The sequence below is a fragment of the Phyllobates terribilis genome, unplaced genomic scaffold (assembly GCF_046119375.1).
Source record: "Phyllobates terribilis strain yellow unplaced genomic scaffold, ASM4611937v1 Scaffold_11__3_contigs__length_659146591, whole genome shotgun sequence".
In the NCBI taxonomy this organism is placed as follows: Eukaryota; Metazoa; Chordata; class Amphibia; order Anura; family Dendrobatidae; genus Phyllobates; species Phyllobates terribilis.
Genome location: NW_027362771.1, coordinates 545,605,944 through 545,629,247, shown reverse-complemented (window position 1 = coordinate 545,629,247; position 23,304 = coordinate 545,605,944). Strand labels below are relative to the sequence as shown.

Here is a 23,304-nt window from a genome sequence, read left to right as displayed (position 1 = left end):
ATTTAAACAGAAAATTGTTTAAAAATTTACGGTGCTTGGAAGAAGGGGAGGAAATAGTGAAGGCAAAGAGACAGGAAATGGCCGGGTCCTTTAAGGGTTAATACAGATGGCTCTGAAGCCCTGGTGTGTGCCAGGGCCTGGTTTATGCCTCATCTTCTGTTTGTTAAAGGGGTTTTACCTTTTATGTTTACCAATTAAAGGGAACCTGTCACTGTGTGCTGACTACACCTGCCTGACTCTCAGCCTGGCGGCTCGGTGTGTTTTTTATTTGAATTGATCCTGTAGAAAATCTAGTACTCACTATTTTGCATGATACCTGGGGAGAGAGCAGTCACTCAACATGGGAGGGGGGGGTGGTCTTGTCTCCTGAATAGCTTCATAGGCATTCCCCCCCCCCCCACCCCCCCAACCCAGCTGGCTTGGTTTATGTGGCACTTCCAGGTGATGGCACCTGACTGCTGAGGCCACTGATTGGCTGCAGTGGTGACATGCAGGCAGCTTGTAAACAAATACCACCCCCTTCTGCCAATCAGCGCTTGTTTTATGAGGGTAAAAGAGGTGAGCCTTTGTCTAGTCCCTTCTGTGAAGCCCATCGGCCCCCCTCCCTGCTGTGCAGGTCATGTGCTCCAACAGAGGATTTCTTTAACTCTTTAGTGAGTGTGCACATTGTAAACGGGCTGTAGTTCTGGTGATCCAACTCCTATTCTGCTTTTTATACCCCAGTCAGTTCTGTATACATAGGAGAGCTGCAGTCACATGATCACAGGGTCATTGGTCTCGTTCGACTCTGCCAGACTATGTTGTCCTGTCCGTCCCAGTATAGTGACCTGTAATGATCATCCACCCCCCCCCCCCCCCCCCTCAAGTTTTGTTTTGTTTTTTTTTTTCCCCTAACTCTGTAGGTCAATAGGTGGGGGGTCCCAGAGATGGCCCTATGGCTATAATACCATTCTTCACAGAACCCCTTATAACTTGTACGAATATTCCTCTGTCCGCTGCTCCCGGTGTAAAGCGGCTGCACTGATGTTTCCTCCTTAATGTCGATCACTGCCCCCCATTCTCCCGTGCCTCAGAGGGAGTGACTTTTTTTTTTTTTTTTTTTTGTAGTCCAACCCTTGAAATGTCCTTTGGCTCAGCGCTGGCGATCTCATGGTCACAGTGCGATGGCGACCCCCTCCCTCACTTCTTGTCAGGCACAGCAGGGATTTCCTAAAGTAAAAGTTTAGTGAAGTTTGTGCATGAAGTCATTTTCTGGGAAATAACTGTTTAAATGTCATGATGACAGTGATCAGGGGATCGCCACACCGCAGACTCCTCCAGCTGTGGAGCTGCAGAAGTCTGTTTGTTTGTTTTTTTGTTTTTTTTTAAAGATTTGCTTCTTAAAGGGATGAGCCCTTGATAGCCCGTACTACATGCAGATCAGTGTCCTGTGCCTTAGCTAAAGGGGTGTGGTCTAATGTGCCAAAAAAATATGGGCTAGAAACATGGTGTGAGATTTTGCCACAAAGTAGTTTTGCAGTTGACTTGGACAGACTTAAAGGGGATGCCTGATACTTGAGTACACTTTTATTTTTTCTAGGAATGAATGGATTTAAAATGATAAACGGAGACGTTTACGTCCTCCATCACCCTGCGGATTCAGTGCTGGCGGCTCTAGAGGTCGGCGCCAGCAGTGACTGCTCTGTTCGGAAGTCACCAGGACTGGCTGCAGCGGTCAGGTGACTAGAGGAGCAGGTCTCCCAATGTTTCACTGATGACCTGCTCTTCTAGTCACCTGACCGCTGCTGATAATCACAGGCTTTAGTGGTCCTGGTAAGTTAGACTGAACAGACTTCTGCAACTGCCTGCGCTGAATCTGGAGGGCGCTCATGGGGAGTCTGCCTCCCCTTATTATTTTAAAACCTTAATTTAAAAATTTTTTTTTTATTAGTGTTGGACCATTCCCTGTAAAATTTAGAAAGTTTTCTCAACCAGCAGGAGCCACTTTGTTAAATTTGGCACGTTTTAAGCCTGTTTAGTCTACGAATTATGAAGTATTGATAATCCTGCTGCAGGGTGTGCGCACCGGACCCCCGAGCTGCAGCCTGACTACATTTTCTTTGGATAACCCCCTTTAATAATGTTAGTGACTCCGGTGTGAACGAGGCCGGTTTCTGAGGTTTTTCTCGGGGTGGATGTCTCATAAGTTGCATCATACATTCCCCTATTGTGGCTTTAAACTTTCCATATGGTAGGATCGGCTGAGCCGTGGTAGACAAGTCCTGCTTTCTGGACCTCAGATGATTAAAGGGGTATTCCTGTCTAAATAAAGGTGCTGCCATCCACTGTATGGGGGTGGTAGATTATTGTTGGGTCAGGGTGGGCCCCACAGAACTACCTGAATGGGAGACTTGTCCCCTGTTTGATTATCCCCTGGCCTCCAGGAGGGGTTGAACAGAGCCCGCTGGTCACTGCGGACACTATATGCATCTATTTGCCTCTTGGTAAGCAAAGTCTGGTCTCTCCCGAATGCACAAAGCAGCTGGAGGGGGCACAAAATGAAACGCATCCATCAGAATCCTATTCTTTGCAGTACCAGTAGTGGCCACTATACTGTGTATGGCGCTGTGCTCTTTACATACGGCTGCTGCTACAGCTAATAACAGCTGATGGGTTGGGGTGCTGGGTGTAGGACCCCCCAAACATCTGAAATTGACTTCTGAGCATGGGTCATTAGTATTGAGGTAGTAAAATACCCCTTTAAAATTAAAATTGTTGACATGTGGGACATATTTTGGCTGTCTAACCACCTTTTCGCTTACTTTGTGCCAGATATCGACCACAAAATGAGTTGTTTTTTTTTCTTTTGGTGCATATGATTGCCTATTAGAGTGTGGCTTCATAGGGAAGGGGTATGGCCTGTTGGACAAACTACAGGAAAGGGCTAAAACGCATAATAAAGTGTGATGTTTGTCAGAAGGTAAAGCAGCATATTTGGCAGAATCTGGTAATGTGTCTGGCTGTCAGGGCAAGTAAGGAGGCGCAGACCTCTGCTGTGAATGGATGATTAGATTTGCCTTGCACTGAGGAAGTCTGCTTTTATAGATATAGAGGTACAGTACAGACCAAAAGTTTGGACACACCTTCTCATTTAAAGATTTTTCTGTATTTTCATGACTATGAAAATTGTACATTCACACTGAAGGCATCAAAACTATGAATTAACACATGTGGAATTATATACTTAACAAAAAAGTGTGAAACAACTGAAAATGTCTTATATTCTAGGTTCTTCAAAGTAGCCACCTTTTGCTTTGATGACTGCTTTGCACACTCTTGGCATTCTCTTGATGAGCTTCAAGAGGTAGTCACCGGAAATGGTTTTCACTTCACAGGTGTGCCCTGTCAGGTTTAATAAGTGGGATTTCTTGCCTTATAAATGGGGTTGGGACCATCAGTTGTGTTGTGCAGAAGTCTGGTGGATACACAGCTGATAGTCCTACTGAATAGACTGTTAGCTGCTTTTTTTCTTGCCATAATACAAATTCTAAGTAAAGAAAAACGAGTGGCCATCATTACTTTAAGAAATGAAGGTCAGTCAGTCCGAAAAATTGGGCAAACTTTGAAAGTGTCCCCAAGTGCAGTTGCAAAAACCATCAATCGCTACAAAGAAACTGGCTCACATGATGACCGCCTCAGGAAATGAAGACCAAGAGTCACCTCTGCTTCTGAGGATAAGTTTATCTGAGTCACCAACCTCAGAAATCGCAGGTTAACAGCAGCTCAGATTAGAGACCAGGTCAATGCCACACAGAGTTCTAGCAGCTGTTAAGAGGAGACTTTGTGCAGCAGGCCTTCATGGTAAAATAGCTGCTAGGAAACCACTGCTAAGGACAGGCAACAAGCAGAAGAGACTTGTTTGGGCTAAAGAACACAAGGAATGGACATTAGACCAGTGGAAATCTGTGCTTTGGTCTGATGAGTCCAAATTTGAGATCTTTGGTTCCAACCACCGTGTCTTTGTGCGACGCAGAAAAGGTGAACGGATGGACTCTACATGCCTGGTTCCCACCGTGAAGCATGGAGGAGGAGGTGTGATGGTGTGGGGGTGCTTTGCTGGTGACACTGTTGGGGATTTATTCAAAATTGAAGGCATACTGAACCAGCATGGCTACCACAGCATCTTGCAGCGGCATGCTATTCCATCCGGTTTGCGTTTAGTTGGACCATCATTTATTTTTCAACAGGACAATGACCCCAAACACACCTCCAGACTGTGTAAGGGCTATTTGACCAAGAAGGAGAGTGATGGGGGGCTACGCCAGATGACCTGGCCTCCACAGTCACCGGACCTGAACCCAATCGAGATGGTTTGGGGTGAGCTGGACCGCAGAGTGAAGGCAAAAGGGCCAACAAGTGCTAAGCATCTCTGGGAGCTCCTTCAAGTTTGTTGGAAAACAATTTCCGGTGACTACCTCTTGAAGCTCCTCAAGAGAATGCCAAGAGTGTGCAAAGCAGTCATCAAAGCAAAAGGTGGCTACTTTGAAGAACCTAGAATATAAGACATATTTTCAGTTGTTTCACACTTTTTTGTTAAGTATATAATTCCACATGTGTTAATTCATAGTTTTGATGCCTTCAGTGTGAATGTACAATTTTTATAGTCATGAAAATACAGAAAAATCTTTAAATGAGAAGGTGTGTCCAAACTTTTGGTCTGTTCTGTATATATTTAAATGTTGCTTCATTTTACGATCATTGGGAAAGAAAAAAGATATAGATTATTTTTATTATCGAAGCACCTTTTCAGATGGTCATTGAATGTCGTTGTGGGTCTGCAGCTCCTGTGCACATCTGTGTCTACGGCAGCAGCAAACCTAGTTTGGACTCCTCAGCTGTATAGTAAGCCTGAGAACCTTTCTCTCTGATCTTTGGTGTAACGATCTGACATCTTTAAAGCGTATCTGTTTTAATATTTAATCTGATAAATCAGTAGTACAGGTGAAAATAATCTTTGTAATGTATCTGATCAGAGAAAGCTGCTTTCTCCTCTTGGACTGATCAGTCATTCTCAATTCACAGGTAAAAATCCATATTCAGTGATGAGATTTACATTACTGAGATAGGAGATGGCGGATGGTGCTCGTAAGGTCCTATGTAGATTGGAAGGGGGAGGAGCCCCTTCAACTTCTCCCTTCTACATAGAATCTTAGGAGATGGCCTTTGGTGCTCATATCTCAGTAATGTAAATCTCATCACTGAATACAAACTTTACCTGTGAATTGAAAATTCCAGGAGGAGAAAGAATCTGATCTATCTTAGACGATATAATACATAGTTGCTCATTTTCACCTGTACTATTGATTTATGATATAAAACGGAAGCAATGGTTACTTTAAGGGGTTGTACTGTAAATGCAAGAGAATAACAAGTGACTTGCTGACATGGAAGATCCTGCCACCGATGCCCCAAGTGCTTAGGTTATAGGACTTCCATTCTATTCAGTCTCCTCATCTGTATGTATGAAGCATGGCTTTGCAGGACAGCTGTGTGCGCTCTTGCGGAGACCTCTCAGGATGACTGTGTATTAGAGATGAGCGAATCAATTTGCTGGACCCTGGTCCAACGGCCCCAGTAATAGTCCCTGGCTGCCAGGGCCCCATGACCCTCTTCCTACATGGCACATGCTTGGTGCCTATTCTGATTAGTAGGTCTCCATCATGCCTGAGTCTTGCCACCACAATGAGGAAGTGCTGGGCCAGGGTACTGCGAATGGTCTCATCTTTGTGTGTGAAGTGTTGTTGTATGGCTCTGCAGGAGAGCTGCGTGCAGTCTCTGGCAGACCTCCCATGATGACTGTACATGCACCGCATTGGAAGCCTGCATAACTATGCAGGATAGCTGCATGCAGTCCCAGGCTGACCTCCCAGGATGACTGTACATAGTATCTGAGGGCTGCATGCGGAGCCTTGCTGTGTGGCTCTGCAGAAGAGCTGCATGCAGTCCCAGGCTGACTGTACATAGTATCTGAGGGCTGCATGCGGAGCCTTGCTGTGTGGCTCTGCAGGAGAGCTGCATGCAGTCCCAGGCTGACCTCCCAGGATGACTGTACATAGTATCTGAGGGCTGCATGCGGAGCCTTGCTGTGTGGCTCTGCAGAAGAGCTGCATGCAGTCCCAGGCTGACTGTACATAGTATCTGAGGGCTGCATGCGGAGCCTTGCTGTGTGGCTCTGCAGGAGAGCTGCATGCAGTCCCAGGCTGACCTCCCAGGCTGACTGTACATAGTATCTGAGGGCTCCCAGGATGACTGTACATAGTCTGAGGGTTGCTTGCAGAGCGTTGCTGTATGGCTCTGCAGGAGAGCTGCATGCAGTTCCAGGATGACTGTACATAGTCTGAGGGTTGCGTGCAGAGCGTTGCTGTATGGGTAACACAGATAAGCTCATTGCTGCCAACCGTGATAACCAAGGCCGCAAGTCTGAGGGAAATGGGAAAGCAAAAACCCATTTTATTAATGCGTTTTTACATTTTCTGTCCCCTCCTTCGCCCCACGGTCAGTACGTAGTCACATGTCTCCTGTAGTTACACCTTATCTAGTGATCTGGATGACGCGGTCATGTGACATCACGGAGAACCTCCTCTGATCCTTTCTGGGTCTCGGCTTAGAACTGCATGATCGTCTTTCATGTCACAAGGACTAAATGATGGGCTGACTGCCGCTCACTAGCCAAAAATGGGGAATGTTTTACCTGGTGTAAATGCCAATGATCTCCTGAATCCGGCATGGGTTTTCTGAAGGCCTTTCTCCTCTCCTTTCTGGAGATTTTATATAAATCTACTTTTGCAAGCCAACGTGGTCCTTTCTTTGTGGGCATCTTGTGGTGGACCAAGCCCAGTTGGCTGAACAGACTAGATTTATAGACCATATCTCAAAAGAAAAAGAAAAGCCTTGCTGGATTCAGGAGAACAGCGGCATTTACACCAAGTTAAGAAAAACAAACCTTTATTGCAAGTGCAGGTCGTCTTCAAGTGATAACTATAAGGTTCAGGAAGATGAGTTTCCAAGATGTATGGACCCGGCCTCACAGCGTATGATCGCCTCCTCCTTGCCTGCCAGGCAGCTCGATCGCCTGCAGCCTCCAGATGAGCTGTAGCCAGTCGGTGGTAACGGAGGGGCGTCTGCAGGGCAGTCGGGTCCGTGCCAGTTTCTGGGGTGCAGGCAGCAGTTTGTCCGACATCATGTAGCTCCTGGCCCCCCACTTATCCTTTAAAGTCTATTGGAGATATGTATTGGTGTATTTGCTGTGATATAATAGTTACTTGTAATATTTAGTGCTAGCAGTGTGTTAAGTTGTGTTTTGTTTTTTTTCTTATATGTAAATGGAAACCAAAATTATTCCTTTTTTGTATTTTTTTTCTCTAGGCCCTATGAGAGAAAGGGAAAGCTGATGATGCCTGAGCACGACAATGGATTTCTCCTTCTCTTTCATGCAAGGGATCATGGGAAACACAATCCAGCAACCCCCTCAACTCATCGACTCCGCCAACAACCGGCAGGATGATGCCAACAGCAGCGATCAGGCCGACGAGGGTGGGCACACACCCTACGATTCCGGTCTCCAGACGGACTTCCAATACCCCACTCCCACCACGGAGGACCTGCCGCCTCTCACCAATGGCTATCAGTCTTCGCTGGGTTACGACTCGCAGGTCAAATACCCAACTTATTCTCAATATCCCAACGGCTCGGCCAACGGGTACAGCAACAGGAACTACAGCACCTTGGAGTATTACCACCACCTGGAAACGGCAGCCATGCGCCCCCACGAGGGGATGGTCAAATCCTCACCCCCTCAACCCACATCCCCGCCCAACCTTCTCCAACCACCTCCATGCTCCACCATCATTGCCCAAAAAAAGACCGGTTCCCCGGAGATCAAATTAAGGATTACAAAGACAATTCAGAACGGGCGAGAGATGTTCGAGTCCTCGCTGTGTGGGGATCTCCTTCATGAATTCCAGGCCCGAGAAATTAACAGGAAAAAGCACGAAAGGAGGAGAGAGAGGAAGGAGAAACGGAAGAAGAGCAGCCGGCACCATCATCACCATCACCACCACCATCGGGAAGAGCTGAAGGTGGAGGAGCCACAGCCGCACGAGGTGCAAAAGACGGAGCCTCCCGAGGAGGAAGCTGTGAGTTCTTCTACATTTCTGCCTTAAGCTTTAAAGGGGCTTTTGAGATGTGACGCCAATGTTGTTTCTGGACGTTTTAGGGTTATATGTATGTCATATCCTGCCCAGAGTGAGGCACTATCTAGCTGCTGCTTTTTCAGGTCATTCGATTTTATTAGCATTACAGGTGAAGAGGGCACCCGACCGAAGGGCTCTCATTGAGGGGGGCAAATACTTTAAAGGATTCACAACCCCCCGAATAAAAGCAATACTCTTTACTGATCCTTATGCTGCTCCCCTTCCAGTGCAGCACAGCTCCCCTGCCAATCTCTCTGCTTGCTCTACCAGCCAGCAGATGTGTGACCCCTGCAGCCAGTCATTGGCCACCACTATGATCAGCTGGTTACTGCTGCAGCGATCACACATCCATATGGCTGGTAAAGGAAGGGAGAGACCTGGGAGCACTGGAAGAGGAGTGAAGGGGGTCAAAGGTATGATTATCTCTTGTTTTTAGGCTTGGAGCCAGTTTGATTTGTTTTTTTAATCTCTCGCCGAAACAGAAAACCTTATAGATAAATGGTGATTGTGAACTGTTGTGACTACTGTCTATTTTCCCAGTGTTGATTTCCTGATAGATAGATAGAGATATATATATATTTTTAACCCAGAGTCTGCTGATTACGTAAAAAAAATAAAATAAGCAAAGCGCTCGCTCTTTTAGTTCTGCTTTAAAAAATCGTTGTTCTCGGCAGCGCCTCCTGTGTACACGGGACTTGTGCTGCCGAGAACAATGGCGGTCTGTGTGCTCACTGAGCGATCTCGCTGATCGTACCGTGCACATATTAAATGAGACTATAGAACGACGTCAGCAAATAACAGATTGGCGGATGTGTAATGCCGCAGGTCGGGAGGTATAAACCCGAACAAGGATCTTCTTCTTCATTTACTCTTCCATTTTTTTTTTTTTTTGTTTTCTTCACGTTTACTTTTGACTCTTGCTAGAATTAAATGTTCAGATAATGTTGGGTATGACCGTGTTAACACTCACGTTGGGTCCTGTTTTTAGTGTTTTTCTCTTTTTATTAAACCATATTTTAAACTATTCTTGGCATTAAAATTGCATGTATACATTATCTGTCTGGATTCATTGGATTCCCCCCCCCCCTTTTTTTTTTCCCTTCTAATAAATGATCCAATATATCTGTCCTTACTCTGTTAGGGGGATATATCAAGGATCATTTAAAGATGTCTGGATAGCGCCAGACATAAGCAAAGAATAAACCTTATATTCAGTAAGCCCAGTGCTTGCACCACTCGGTTACAGTCTTCTTGCCGCCTTTGGTACAGTGAGTCTCACACTTGACTGCTGCAGCTTATAGTCTTTTCATTACTTTGTCATTGAGGCCTGTGACCGCTGCAGTCAATCACGTGTAATTGTCTGGATGGCAAAAAAAGGCTGGAGGGGCCATTAGAACGGTGGCGTTGTAGTAACCTGAGTTACTGGTTTATTTTAGCACTTCCCCCTACTAGAAGGCCATTTAAAAAAACAAATCTTGAATAGAAGCCATGATGGCCATGTGAACAGAGCCGTATCTTTATGCATTGCTGCAGTGTCAGATGGGGCGGCGCGTGATGAAGTGCTCAATCTATGGCCGGTCTGTCACAGGACCCGATGTATGAGCCATTGTCTAATGTCATAATTGTGTTTTGTGCTCGGGAGCTTTACAATGACCGCCCATGCAGCTCATAGATGGGATATATGACCACTGAACAGATGTGCGCCATATCCATAACAATATGGCGGTAGTTGCGTGGCTTGCCCACATGAACATCCGTCCCATATCTCCATCCACTCCTGCGGAGAAGTGGACGGGTCTGTACAGGGGAGGAAGACAAACGTGTATGGACGCCACATTACTGGCCTCGTTGTGTTATTCCTCCGGGAAATGTGTGACAATAGGTGTTGTCCCCACATCGGTCTGGGTGGTTGGAAAGTGTCAGGTGAATGTTAAAGGGGCTGTCCAGTCCAAATCGATAGGTATGCAGTTAGTGATTGCAGACTTATCAATTTGGACCAGACAACCCCTTTAACACCTAAGTCTCTTCATACATTTCCAGGAGGAGTAACTGAGGCACAGCAGATTGCTAAGCAATAAGAAATGATGCGTTCACTGTTGGATAGTTATTGCTTGAAACCGTTATGTCAGCAAAGTGTGGTTCCTCCCCCCCCCGCCAAGTGTTAAGGGATTGTCCCATGACGGCAGTCTTTATTTTAAGAGGAAGCTGTTGCGGTTGTCAGCGGGCCTGATGTCCTCGCTAACCCCACGATAACTGTAGCATCTTGTGTAGCAGAGATGAGACCATTCGCAGTACCCTGACCCAGCACTTCCTCTCTGTGGTGGCAAGACTCAGGCATGATGGAGACCTACTAATCAGAATAGGCGCCAAGCATGTGTCATGTAGGAAGAGGGTTGCAGGGCTTCCATCTGACAGCCAGGGACTATTACTGGGGCCGTTGGACCAGGGTCCAGCAAATTGATTCGCTCCTCTCTAATACACAGTCATCCTGAGAGGTCTCCACAGTAGGGCACGCAGCTCTCCTGCAAAGCCATGCTTCATACGTACAGATGAGGAGACTGAATGGCATGAAGGTCCTACAACCTAAGCACTTGGGGCATAGGTGGCAGGGTCTTCCATGTCAGCAAGTCATTGCTTATTCTCTTACATTTACAGTACAACCCCTTAAAGTGTAAGAGCAGATACAGAGCAGTGTACACCGTATACCTAAATGGTACTTAATAAATGAAAACTCGCAATGCCAGGCCTCACCCCGAAAAAGCTGGGGAAAGTTTGTGCGTTGTAAACACGCTTGCAGTCTTTTGTCTGCTTGTCCTAGAATAAACGCCATAACCGAAGGAGACCGTGTACTAAGAAATGGCTGGAAAGCATGGCTGTGGAGTCAGGATTAAATGACCGTCTCCTAAAATATATGATAAATTGAGTTCAGTGCAGGATGTGCTGTAAATATATTCATACGAATTTGGGAAAGTTCTGAAATGTCCTATAAATGTCTGTTCTGTTCCTGGTCTAAGGATCTCTGCTTTTACAACCCGTGGCAAAAATTATGGAATCACCGGGCTCGGAGGATGTTCATTCAGTTGTTTAATGTTGTTGAAAAAAAGCAGATCACAGACATGGCACAAAACTAAAGTAATTTCAAATAGCAACTTTAGGGCTTTAAGAAACACTAAAAGAAATCAAGATTAAACATGTGGTACTCAGTAAGGGTAATTTTTTTCAGACCAAGCAGAGGGAAAAAATTATGGAATCACTCAATTCTGAGGAAAAAATTATTGAATCACCCTGTAAATTGTCATTTCCAAAACGAACACCTGTATCAAATTAGATCTGCTCGTTAGTCTGCATCTAAAAAGGGGTGATCACACCTTGGAGAGCTGTTGCACCAAGTGGACTGACATGAATCATGGCTCCAACACGAGAGATGTCAATTGAAACAAAGCAACATTAAACAACTGAATGAACATCCTCTGAGCCCGGTGATTCCATAATTTTTGCCAGGGGTTGTAGTTGAGATGAATCTGTGCTGCACTTTATGTACACGCTCCGTATTGAGGCAGTGCTGAGGAGTCGGAGGTTTGACTTACGGACTCCACAGCCCTGCTGGAAAGATCAAGTCAGAAAATGGCAGATTTTAATTGAGACTAATGGGTTATCCTGCGCCTCTCGCTACTGCATCGGAACCGGAAGTGAGCGGTGTCCATGCTGGGACGCACCCACACCCACACATACATACACACTGTCCGTGCCAGGTCGCTCGCCATTCCGTCATATATAATGCCAGTATCCTATTCTAATGAACAAGACAAGTGTTCAGGGCTCCTCGACAGCTGTGCGGAAGTAACATCGATGGCACTGCGCATTTCCAATATGGTAACTAGCAATGCCTGACAACCTCTTTTAAAGCGCACCTGTCAGCAGGATTGCTCTTAATAAACCACATACACTGTCAGGTGGGTGCCATTATACTGAGTAAAATACCTTGGGTGATATCTGTCCTGTGATTCTTTTATAATCTTTACTTTCATTTCTGATATAATGATATGTATGTGCTCTGCTTCTGTATTCATGTAGTCCTATCTCTGGCCTCTGACAAATCACTGCTTTCAGTGACTTGCCTACTATTTTAAATATTGCCTTTTATAATTTCTCTGCCAATGTGAAATTTACATATCCCAAAATGGCTGCTCACTCCCATGCATACGCAGTAGCATCTTTTGGTTGCTGAGTGATGCTATTGCGCAAGCGCCATTGTGCTTTTGGAAAAATGTGGTTGCAGCAGTATGGTGCAGCGCATGCTCAATAGCATCTCGGCAATAGAAAGATGCTACTGCACATGCGTGAGCGTCAGCAGCCATTTGAGATATGTAAATTTCACTGGCAGAGAAATTATAAAGGCAATATTTAAAATAGTAGGCAGGTCACTGAAAGCACAGTCACCTGTCACAAGGCACAGATAAGAATACATAATGAGTGCCAGAGCACATACATATCATTGTCAGAAATGAAAGCAAAGAACCACTGGACGGATTTCATCACCCAAGGTATGATTTTACTCAGTGTAACGGCGCCCACCTGACAGTCTGTGGTTTACTAAGCACAATCCTGCTGCCAGGTGCGCTTTAAGGGGAACCGGTCACCATGAAAACGCCGTCCAGTCTGCAGGCTCCATGTTATAGGGCAGGGGGAGCAGAGTAGATTGATTATATAGTTTTGTTCGTATAGATACGGTATATTTTGTGTTTTCATCATTTAATAGTCTGCTCTTTCTGGTATTCCCGGTCCAATGGACAGTGTCATCAGTGACTGACAGCTATCTGTATGCACACTTGTACAAGGAAAGCTTTCAGTGACTGAACCTGAAAGAACAGAGGTTTACATGAGAAAAACACAAAATTATACTGAATCTCTCAAAACCATATATCAATCTACTCTGCTCTATAACATGGTGCCTGCAGATTGGATGGCATTTTGATGGTGACAGGTTCCCTTTACCTTGTAGCATAGATGACCTAGCCATGTTCACCTGATTGTCAGCAGCTGCATCTTCCTGCACGTTCAGCTCGGTATCCACAGCTCTGGCAGCTGCAGATTTCCCATGAATATAGAACTTGAGACATGCTGTACTCCATTTTTATTTTATTTTTTTTAAATATTCATCTCTCTGTCTTTGGGATATCTTTTATTTGCATTTGATAATTACTGGCCTTATGTGCACCCTACTTGTAATGTCTATGGACCACCTTTTAAACTCTCATGGTTTATTTTGGTGGAGGCTCTAAAAGGGATGTTTACACTGAAAGCTGATCTCTAAAGAAAGATAATTTTGCAGTGTAAACAGACCACCAATGAGCAAGCAAAACGCTAGTCTGTCTGGGCTAAATGAGTTGCGCTTGCTCGTGTAAACGGCTGAGAACGCTGCAGCCTGTGTGCACAGAGCCATTGACTATACAGACCGTGTTGCGGGCTCGGCCTGTATGAACAGTCTATTAAATGACCGCCGATCGGTGAATATTCAGCCTTCAGTTCATCTGTACAGACCCTAATATTAAGATTCTCCCCAGCATTAAATGGGTTATACTAACATTTATCACCCATTTAGAGTAGCTAATAAATGTATGCCCCACCAATCCCAAGAACGAGGGGGGGGACTCGTGTGAACATATGTAGCTGTAGTATTGTCCACAGGGCGATGGAGTCGGTATAAAATGGACCAACTCTGACTCCTAAAATATATAATAAATTGGGTACAGTAGCTCAATGCAGTTTGGGGAATATTTTTTTCATAAAAGTTTGGGAAAGTTATGAAATGTCCTATAAATGTCTGCCCTATTCCTGATCTAAGGATCTAGACTTTTAGCTGAGATGCATCTGTGCTACAGTAAATTTATCACTTAAACATGAGCCATGTATGAGGGAGTCGGAGTCGTGGACATTGAGGGGTCGGAGGTTTGGCTTACCAACTCCACCGCCCTGATTGTGCATGTATGACTTCTGCATTCATTACTGTCAGTGTTAGCAGGTGTTATGCCTGCTCTCTACATACTGGGCTACTGTGCTCAAAATTGGTGGGGGCGCAAGCGTACAGACCCTCAGCAGTCCTACATTTATCACATATTCTTTGGATGGGGAATATCCCCCTCTAGAAGCTGCTGCATCTTCCATGTCATTACTGACATAGCAGCATCTCCTCCTGCCAGTGTGCCTGGCACTGCGAGACCAGGGACTGATGCCCATCTGCCCTGGGGGAAGAATGAAGGAGGTTTCTACGCCGTTCTTGTGCTGACTGGCAGAACCTGGACCATCACGATCATTGATGACTTCTGTGAATAGTCCATCTATACCACATCAAGCTGAAAACGCAACGTGTCGGTGCGGCTTTCTCTAGAGTAGCCATGTGTGGCTACTACCTATAGCGGCCGGCTCTAACTCTGCTGCCAGGTGCCACGCTGTGGCATAGCCTGGCTCCTGGAATGAAGTATCACACTAAAGACTGAAAAAAAAAAACCCATTTACTCCATTACACATTCCTCCAGGCCATCTGTGAACTGAACTCTCCTAATTCTGAGCCTCCTCCCTAAATTATAGCCTATTAAATAAAAATCCTTCACCTGCTGCGACAGGTTTGTGCCTCCGCGCTTGCTTTATTTCATGACTGTTGGCAGAGAGTTGGGCCACGTGCCCATGATGCAGCCGATTTACTGCTGACCCCAGCACTTTTCTGAAGCCAATCACTCAACCACCAAGGTCTACACCCAGTGTATTGGGAGACCTGGTTTTTAGGGTTTTAACTCTTTAACTGCCAGGGCTGTTGTGGCCTTAAATAAGCAATCTTGCCGCTCTCGGACCAACATCGGACGGTGAGCAAGGCCGTCAGCTATCAGTAGGCATCTCGTCTCTGGCCCAATGTGGAAGATAGTGCCCATGGGTTGCACCTTTTATGTCATACAGGGACTATGGCATTAGAAAATGACCTAATGAGTTCTAAAGGGTGTATCCAGGATGATTAGATTTTAGGCCTGGAGTAAAAAAAAAAAACGAAAAGCAGGCAGGTAGTTGCTGACTGTGGCTGTAAGACCCGGTGCCGGCTCAAAGCGATCATTGTGAAAGGAGGAGGAGGTGAGCTGTGCCATCACCTATTGTGATTGGTGGAGCCTGTGTGATCAGCACTGTACAGAGGTGTTATCTGACACTGTAATCCTGCCTCTGATGATAGAGACTGCTGAAAACTCTGCCTGAAAGGACGTATGAGTCTAAAAAAAAAAAAAAAAAAAGTGCCAGTGGTCAGCGTGAAAATGGCAAGATTACTAATGCTGTTTTTTTTTTAATAAAGCTTGTGGCATAAAAAAAAAAAAAAAAAACACCTTGACACAAAATCATGTACTTGTAAGTCGGGGGACATGTGCATGATTCATTTACAGTCTGCTGAGATCCCCACCGACTTTCATCGTGGTTGGTCTGTCTGGACAGAGGCTGGTGTAACCTGATTTTCCGTCTCCTATATTTTTTGTGTCTGAGAATAATGGAGCCGGCTGTCAGACAGCTCAGCTGAATGTTATACGCCCTCCTGCATCGGTCACAATCCGTGTTCCTGCCGACCGTGGCCATTTAAAGGGACTCTTGTCATCAGAGAACGACTGTTCAAACCAAGTCCAGTCGCTTGGTGCGTCACGGCGCGGCCAATCATTTATATTCACCATCCCTCCTACTTGGTTGCCTCCATCTCCTCCCTTCTCAGGCTTTATGAAGTCAGAGCTGTCAATCAAAGAAGAGGAAAGGTAGAGGGAAAACAAGCAGGAGGGAAGGTTATAGAAATGTTTGGCCCCGCTGTAAAGCACCGGGAGCAGGGACTTCGTTTGAACAGTCATTCTGTGCTGACAATTGGTAGGATGATAGGAGTAGTAGTCTGCGCTGCTGTTAGATTCAAGAAATCCAGAGGACGTGATGAGAGATTAGACCACGCGGTTTATTCTTAACATGTTTCAAAGGTGGGCTAACTTCTTCATCAGAAGCACAATATTATTATAGAACATTAAAAAAACAGGTCTTTATTATAGTAAAATGGTGAAAAAACACTCATCTTTGTGTTTGTTTTTTTTTCCCAACGATATCTACTCGAATGAAGACATTATTTTTAGTATACAACTGCTAACATACCATTTCATTTCAATAATCTCTATCATATAATCATTTTTGTAAGATTTTTTTTTTCTTTTCTCAATTTGAACTTCATTATTTATTATTCATATTTAAATAAATATATATATATAATAAATTAAATTACTAAATATGAATAAGGGTAAGTGGAGAAAATAAAAAAAAAATCTAATATAAATATATATAAAATTGTATTTATTTTTCATAAATAAATACAAGTCTGGCAACATTATAAATAGATTCCTTTTACACACACACAACACATCCAAGCCCCTCCTATATAATTTTGTTTTAACCACAACATTATAAATATATAATTTTTACTTCCACACAAGCTTTTTTCTGTTTCCCAGACTTTGATACATACAAGTGTTCAGTCCCATGTACCATTCAGGTCTGTTTTCTACTTTTTGACCCTTTTTTTTTTTAAATTGTAAACTATTTGTTTGTCCATGGCGTGTGCTATTATAATATTGTGCTTCTCCTGCTGAAGAAGTTGGTTCAACTTCGAAACGCGTTGTGAATAAATCTCATGGTCTAATCCCTCAGCATGTCCTCTGGATTTCTCGAATACAGCACAGCAGGGCAGACTACTACTCCTATCCTTCTACACGACGGGATCTCCCGACCTGAGGGTACCGCAGCAGCTGTCATACCTTGATTCTTCAGTTGTGGGTTAAAAAAAAACCAAAAGATGAGCAATTCCTATACCTCTCACCTAGATCAATTTCTCCACCATATTGCGCTTGGTGTGTCCCCTTTTTTCTATTCTGTGCTCACAGACCCCCTTTAAAGAGACTTTTTCGGCACAGAATGACTGTTCAAAACAAGTACAAGCGCTCGGTGCACCCTTGGTGTGGCCAAACAGTAAAGTCCTCCTTCCCACCTGCTTGTTTTCCCTCGATCTCTACCCTTCTCTGGCTCTATGAAGCCACAGCTGTCAATCAAATAAAGAGGGGGGGTGAAGATGGAGGGAAAATAAACAGGTGAGAAGGTATATTTATTTAGCCCCACCATGATTCACTGAGCGCCTGTACTTGGTTTGAACAGTCATTCAGTGCTGACTGTCCGTGCAACCTCATAGATGCTGCTGTAAATAGCGACAAGCATCTAGATGGTTAACAGAGGGAGGGGGCTCTCTTTTTAACCCCAGGGGGTTCAGGAGACCCTCATGGTTACTATGTCACCCCTGAGGCAAGTAGTGTCCTGTGGGTCTGCTGGCTGCGGGGGATTGTACGGCGTGCCATAAGCGGTGGGGTCTCACAGTCTCGGGTCTCATGCACTGCAGTACAGACCTGCTTCAGTGTATCAGTCCAGCCGCCAACAAATACTCAAGTCCCCTAGTGGGACTGAATAATAGAATTTGTAAAGATGTGAAAAAAAAAAAAAAAACACAAAAGCAGTAAAAACAAAAATGCAAGTTTTATGGAAAAACAGAAATAAAATTAAAAGTACACATAATTGGTATTGATCCAAATGGAATGACCCAAACTATATAACCTATAATATTTGTCCTGTACCTTGAGCACTGGAACAAACAAGAACTTTAAAAATACAGCTTTTTCATCATACTGACACAGAAAAAAACAAGGCCTCATCTGGTGCTGAAATAAGTCATATAGTGTGTAAAAGCATCAGAACATAAATCTGGTACTGCTGTACTTGTACTGACCTGAATAATACATCTGTCTTATCACTTATACCGCACGGTGACCAGGAGTGGGGGGACGGGGACGGACAATTCTTGAATTGCCATTTTTGTTCATTCTTCCTCCCAAAAAATTGCAATAAGGCTCAGTTCACATTTATCCTGTGCTCTTCTGACAAATGAAACCCCACTCCCCAGACTGAACCACTCACTATAAGGCCCCCTTCACACTGCCGTGTTTCCGATACGTATGGTATCCGCTCTTTTCACGGATACCACACGTCCCCATTATAATCTATGCTGCTGTGCACATGTCCCTGTTTTATCCGGCAGTGCAGATAACAAGAGCCAATACAAGTCTATGGATCCGTAAATAACACGTACAGCGCACCGATGGCATCGGATCAAAATCTGACATGACACCAACTTTTTTTTTTCTCTCTATGAGGGAAAAAATCGGACATGTACACAGCGCCATAGAATATCATGGATACAAGTGATATCTGAAAACCACAGCTAGCACTCATCTGATGTAATCGGTCATGTGCACGAGGCACTAATTAGGCACTCGGACACTTTATACTCCATTTGGCCTCTCTTCCAGCTCCGTCCAGCTTTTTAGGTATTCTTTTACCCCCAAAAATTGTGTCGTTGGCCACAGTTGTGCACACACCTAAAAAGATGGCCGCTTGTCTGAGTCCAAAGTGTCTCCATCTGTCACATTACAGTGAATGTTTAGATTTCATCTAAATCACATTTTTTGTTGAGGATTTTTGTCAAACACTTGAGGTAAGTGCTCAGCGTAGAGCACAGGATAAATATCATCCTAGCCTTAAAGAGGTTATCCACTACTAGGACAACCTCTTCTTGATCTAAATATTTGGCCTCGATAAAATCAAAAAAGCCTATACTCACCTCCCATACCATCGGTGGTCCAGCGGTGTCGGCACTCACGGTCCCGGGTCTCCCGTGAGGTTGCTGTGACATGTGACCCCGGCGCCCAATCAGCACTGCTGTCACTGGCCCCGCCTTCGTACGAATTGAACATGAAGAGGAAGTCAGAGATCAGCTGCAGCCCGGACATCCTCTTCATGTTCAATTCGACAGAAGGTGGGGACAGTGAAGCCAACGCTGATTGGACGCTTGGGTCACATGTCAGAACAACTGCACGGGAGCCCCGGGACCGCGAGTGCCGACACTGCTGGAACAGCGCCTGCACGGGAGGTGAGTATAAGCGTTCTTATTTTATCGGGACTAAGCGTTGGAGTATGACAAGGACTTGTCCAAGTAGTGTAGGTAATTAATGTCTGATCGATTGGGGTCCGACACCCGGCAACCCCGCCGATCAGCTGTTCTCGGTAGCAGTGGTCGCCGGCCGGAAATACTGGCGGAGCTGGCTGTCTTCTGATAGTGGCTGGGTGTCGGACCCTGACTGATCAGACATCGATGACCTATCCTATGGCTAGGTCAGTGATGGCGAACATTTAGAGACCAAGTGCCCAAACTGCAATCCAAAACCCACTTATTTATCGCAAAGTGCCAACGCGGCAATTTAACCTGAATACTGAGGTTTTAGTTTAGAAAAACAACGCGCTATAGAGTCTATAGCAAAGAGCTTGTAAGCGCTGCACTCCAAGCCTAAGATACTTGCCACCGATTGCAGCGGAGGTCTGTTATTGAGAAAGGAGAGGATTTTTAATCAAACGTAAAATTGCAAAGTTGTTTGTTTTTTCAGCCTCTTTGCAATTGTAACCCTTTATCGTGATGAGAGTGACCCTTTAAGCCAGGGATGTCAAACTCAAATACACAGAGGGCCAAAGTTAAAAGCTTGGACAAAGTCGCGGGTCAACCTTGATATTTGTTAAGGAAAAGCTTCAATTGTAGACATTTTTTTTATCAAATAAAATGATTAACTTTTGGAATTATAGTGGAATAATATGTTATGTAAGAGAAGTAAAAAGCATATGGCCCAATGGCCTAATTTAAATATGTAATAACAAAGGATAAAAAAGCTTGAATAAAACAGATAATGAAGTACGATGCAAACAAAAGTGCCCCCAAACACAGTATGATACCCCCAGAGTGAATTCCTCCACACGCACAGTATGATAGCCCTACTGTACCCCTCTCTCCCTCAATCTCCCCAACAAAGAACAGTGACCCCATAACAGTATGATTATCCAACTCTAATCCCCACACAGCCCTCCATACAGTATAATGGGCACAAAAAGTCCTCCATACAGGATAATGGGCCCCACATAGTCCTCCATACAGTGTAATGGGCCTCACATAGTCCTCCATACAGTGTAATGGGCCTCACATAGTCCTCCATACAGAATAATGGCCCCACATAGTCTTCCATAGAGTATAATGGGCCCCACATAGTCCTCCATACAGTGTAATGGGCCCCACATATTCCTCCATACAGAATAATGGGCCCCACATAGTCCTCCATACAGTGTAATGGGCCTCACATAGTCCTCCATACAGTGTAATGGGCCTCACATAGTCCTCCCTACAGTATAATTGGCACCACATAATCCTACATACAGTATAATGGGCCCCACATAGTCCTCCATACAGTGTAATGGGCCCCACATAGTCCTCCATACTGTATAATGGGCCCCACATAGTCCTCCCTACAGTATAATTGGCACCACATAATCCTCCATACAGTATAATGGCTCCACATAGTCCTCCATACAGTGTAATGGGCCTCACATAGTCCTCCATACAGTGTAATGGGCCTCACATAGTCCTCCATACAGTGTAATGGGCCTCACATAGTCCTCCATACAGTGTAATGGGCCTCACATAGTCCTCCATACAGTGGAATGGGCCTCACATAGTCCTCCATACAGTGGAATGGGCCTCACATAGTCCTCCATACAGTGTAATGGGCCCCACATAGTCCTCCATACAGAATAATGGGGCCCACATAGTCCTCCATACAGTATAATGGGCCCCACATAGTCCTCCGTACAGAATAATGGGCCCCACATAGTCCTCCGTACAGAATAATGGGCCCCACATAGTCCTCCATACAGAATAATGGGGCCCACATAGTCCTCCATACAGTATAATGGGCCCCACATAGTCCTCCATACAGAATAATGGGCCCCACATAGTCCTCCATACAGTATAATGGGCCCCACATAGTCCTCCATACAGAATAATGGGCCCCACACAGTCCTCCCTACAGTATCATAGGCCCCACATAGTCCTCCCTACAGTATCATGGGCCCCACATAGTCCTCCATACAGTGTAATGGCCCCCGCATAGTCCTCCATACAGTATAATGGGCCCCGCATAGTCCTCCCTACAGTATAATGGGCCCCGCATAGTCCTCCCTACAGTATAATGGGCCCCGCATAGTCCTCCCTACAGTATAATGGGCCCCGCATAGTCCTCCATACAGTATAATGGGCCCCGCATAGTCCTCCATAAAGTATAATGGGCCCCGCATAGTCCTCCATACAGAATAATGGGCCCCACAGAGTCTTCTATACAGAATAATGGGCCCCACATAGTGCTCCATACAGTATAATGGGCCCCCATTCGAAAAACTACTCCCCTCTGCCCGTTCCAACGCTGATTTGGTCTCTTCAAATATCACAGTCCTACCTGTGGGCACGCGCGTCGTCTCCACAGTACTACCACTCTTCTCAGCTTGATGGGACAGCGTGCGTGCAGAGGAGAGTGGCGGCGGCGGCACTAGTGAGGAGGGGGATGGTGTGCGGGCTGTGGAGAGTGGTGGTAGTGACGGCAGTACTGAGGAGATGGCCGCATGCCCACCGGGAGGGCTCGGCGTGTCCCCTCTGGCACTCATGCCATAGGCTCGCCACCACTGGGCTAAGTCATCAACGCTAAAGTAAAGTAATGCTAAAGTAGTGGACAACCTCTTTAAGTGCAAATGATGCAGCTCTAAATCTAACCAATGAAAACTTCAATTCAACCCACAACAATCAACCCCCAATCAGGTTTGTCATCTAAAAAACAGGGTTTCCATGTTCCTTGTAGTACAAAAGCTCTGGAAAAGCAACATGGAGCCCCCCAAAAACCAACCCAGCTCAATCTGCACTCCCATATCCAAATGCCCTTTCCCTTCCGAGCCCCACACTGGGCCTACACTGCAGTTATCGTCCACATGTTTGGCATTACTGTAGCGGAGAGAGCCCACTTACCAATTTTCAGGGTGCGTCACATGCACGAGCTGGGCATAATGTATGGGCACTAAGCTGCTGTATTTTCGATTTTCACTCTGCAACATCCAAAATAGTCGCTGCACCTGTATATGATTTCAGTGAAGGGTGCAATTTCCAAAATGGTTTCACTTTTTTTTTTTTCCTGCTGTTCCGCCGCTTTAGCAGCTCCATAAATGGCGCCCACAATCTATTATGGGAAAATCTGCTCAAAAATCAGGGCTGTGGAGTCGGTAAGCCAAACCTCCGACTCCCTCATACATGGCTCATGTTTAAGTGATAAATTTACTGTAGTAAAATGGTACCATCAGGCTTTTTAATCATTATTATGATACAATAATCAAGCTATTTAGATAGAACATAAAATATATTTATTGGAATACAACTTTAGAATAAAAAACTTTTGCATATTTACAATTTATTATACTCTCTGCAGTAAGGGGAAAAAACAGTTTTCAACAAAAACATACTGAATAACATTTGTGCAGTCTATGAATTTGATCTGAGAAATAGTATCGCCTCCATCAGATCCTCCTTCATAGATGACCTCAAATCTGACCTAATTATTTTAAGGCTGGAGAAGAACCTCTCTATACTAACTTGGGTTGGTGGCAAAGCAGTAACCACATGGGCAACATCTGTAACAATTTCAGAGTATAAAGGAATTGCCTCGTGCACAGTCAGTTTTGATGAATGATTGAACTTTTCTACTTCTTTGAGAGCAAGTGAAAAATGTTGTAATTCCACAATTGCCTCTTTTCCAGCGCTTCTCTTCAAGATGGAATCAATTTTAGGCTATGTGCACACTAAGCATTTTTGATGCGTTTTCGTGGTGGTTTTTCCACTGCGGAAACTCATCAAAACGCTTGTTAATAGGTCTGCCAGCTATAGCAATGCTAATCCTGATGTGCTGTGCACATGATGCGGAAATTTCCGCTCAGGATTAGCATTGCGGAAAAAAAACGCCATTATGCCAAGCGTTTCCGGAGCTTTTCCCGCCCATTGACTTTAATTGAAACGCAGCAAATCCGCGAGTATATGCGGATTTGCTGTGTTTCAATTAAA

The 23,304-nt window shown here is 45.0% G+C and overlaps 1 protein-coding gene across 6 annotated transcripts in view; it reads left to right on the top strand.

The window, feature by feature from the left end:
• The window catches only part of NSD3 (nuclear receptor binding SET domain protein 3), a 117,754-nt gene that overhangs the window by 4,702 nt on the left and 89,748 nt on the right, over positions 1–23,304 (top strand). For all 6 annotated transcript variants that reach the window (XM_073653947.1, XM_073653946.1, XM_073653944.1 and 3 more), the window contains exon 2: positions 7,405–8,174. In XM_073653947.1, the coding sequence (XP_073510048.1) occupies positions 7,449–8,174 (726 nt within the window). In that variant the 5' untranslated portion in view covers positions 7,405–7,448. The remainder of the gene's footprint in view (positions 1–7,404; positions 8,175–23,304) is intronic.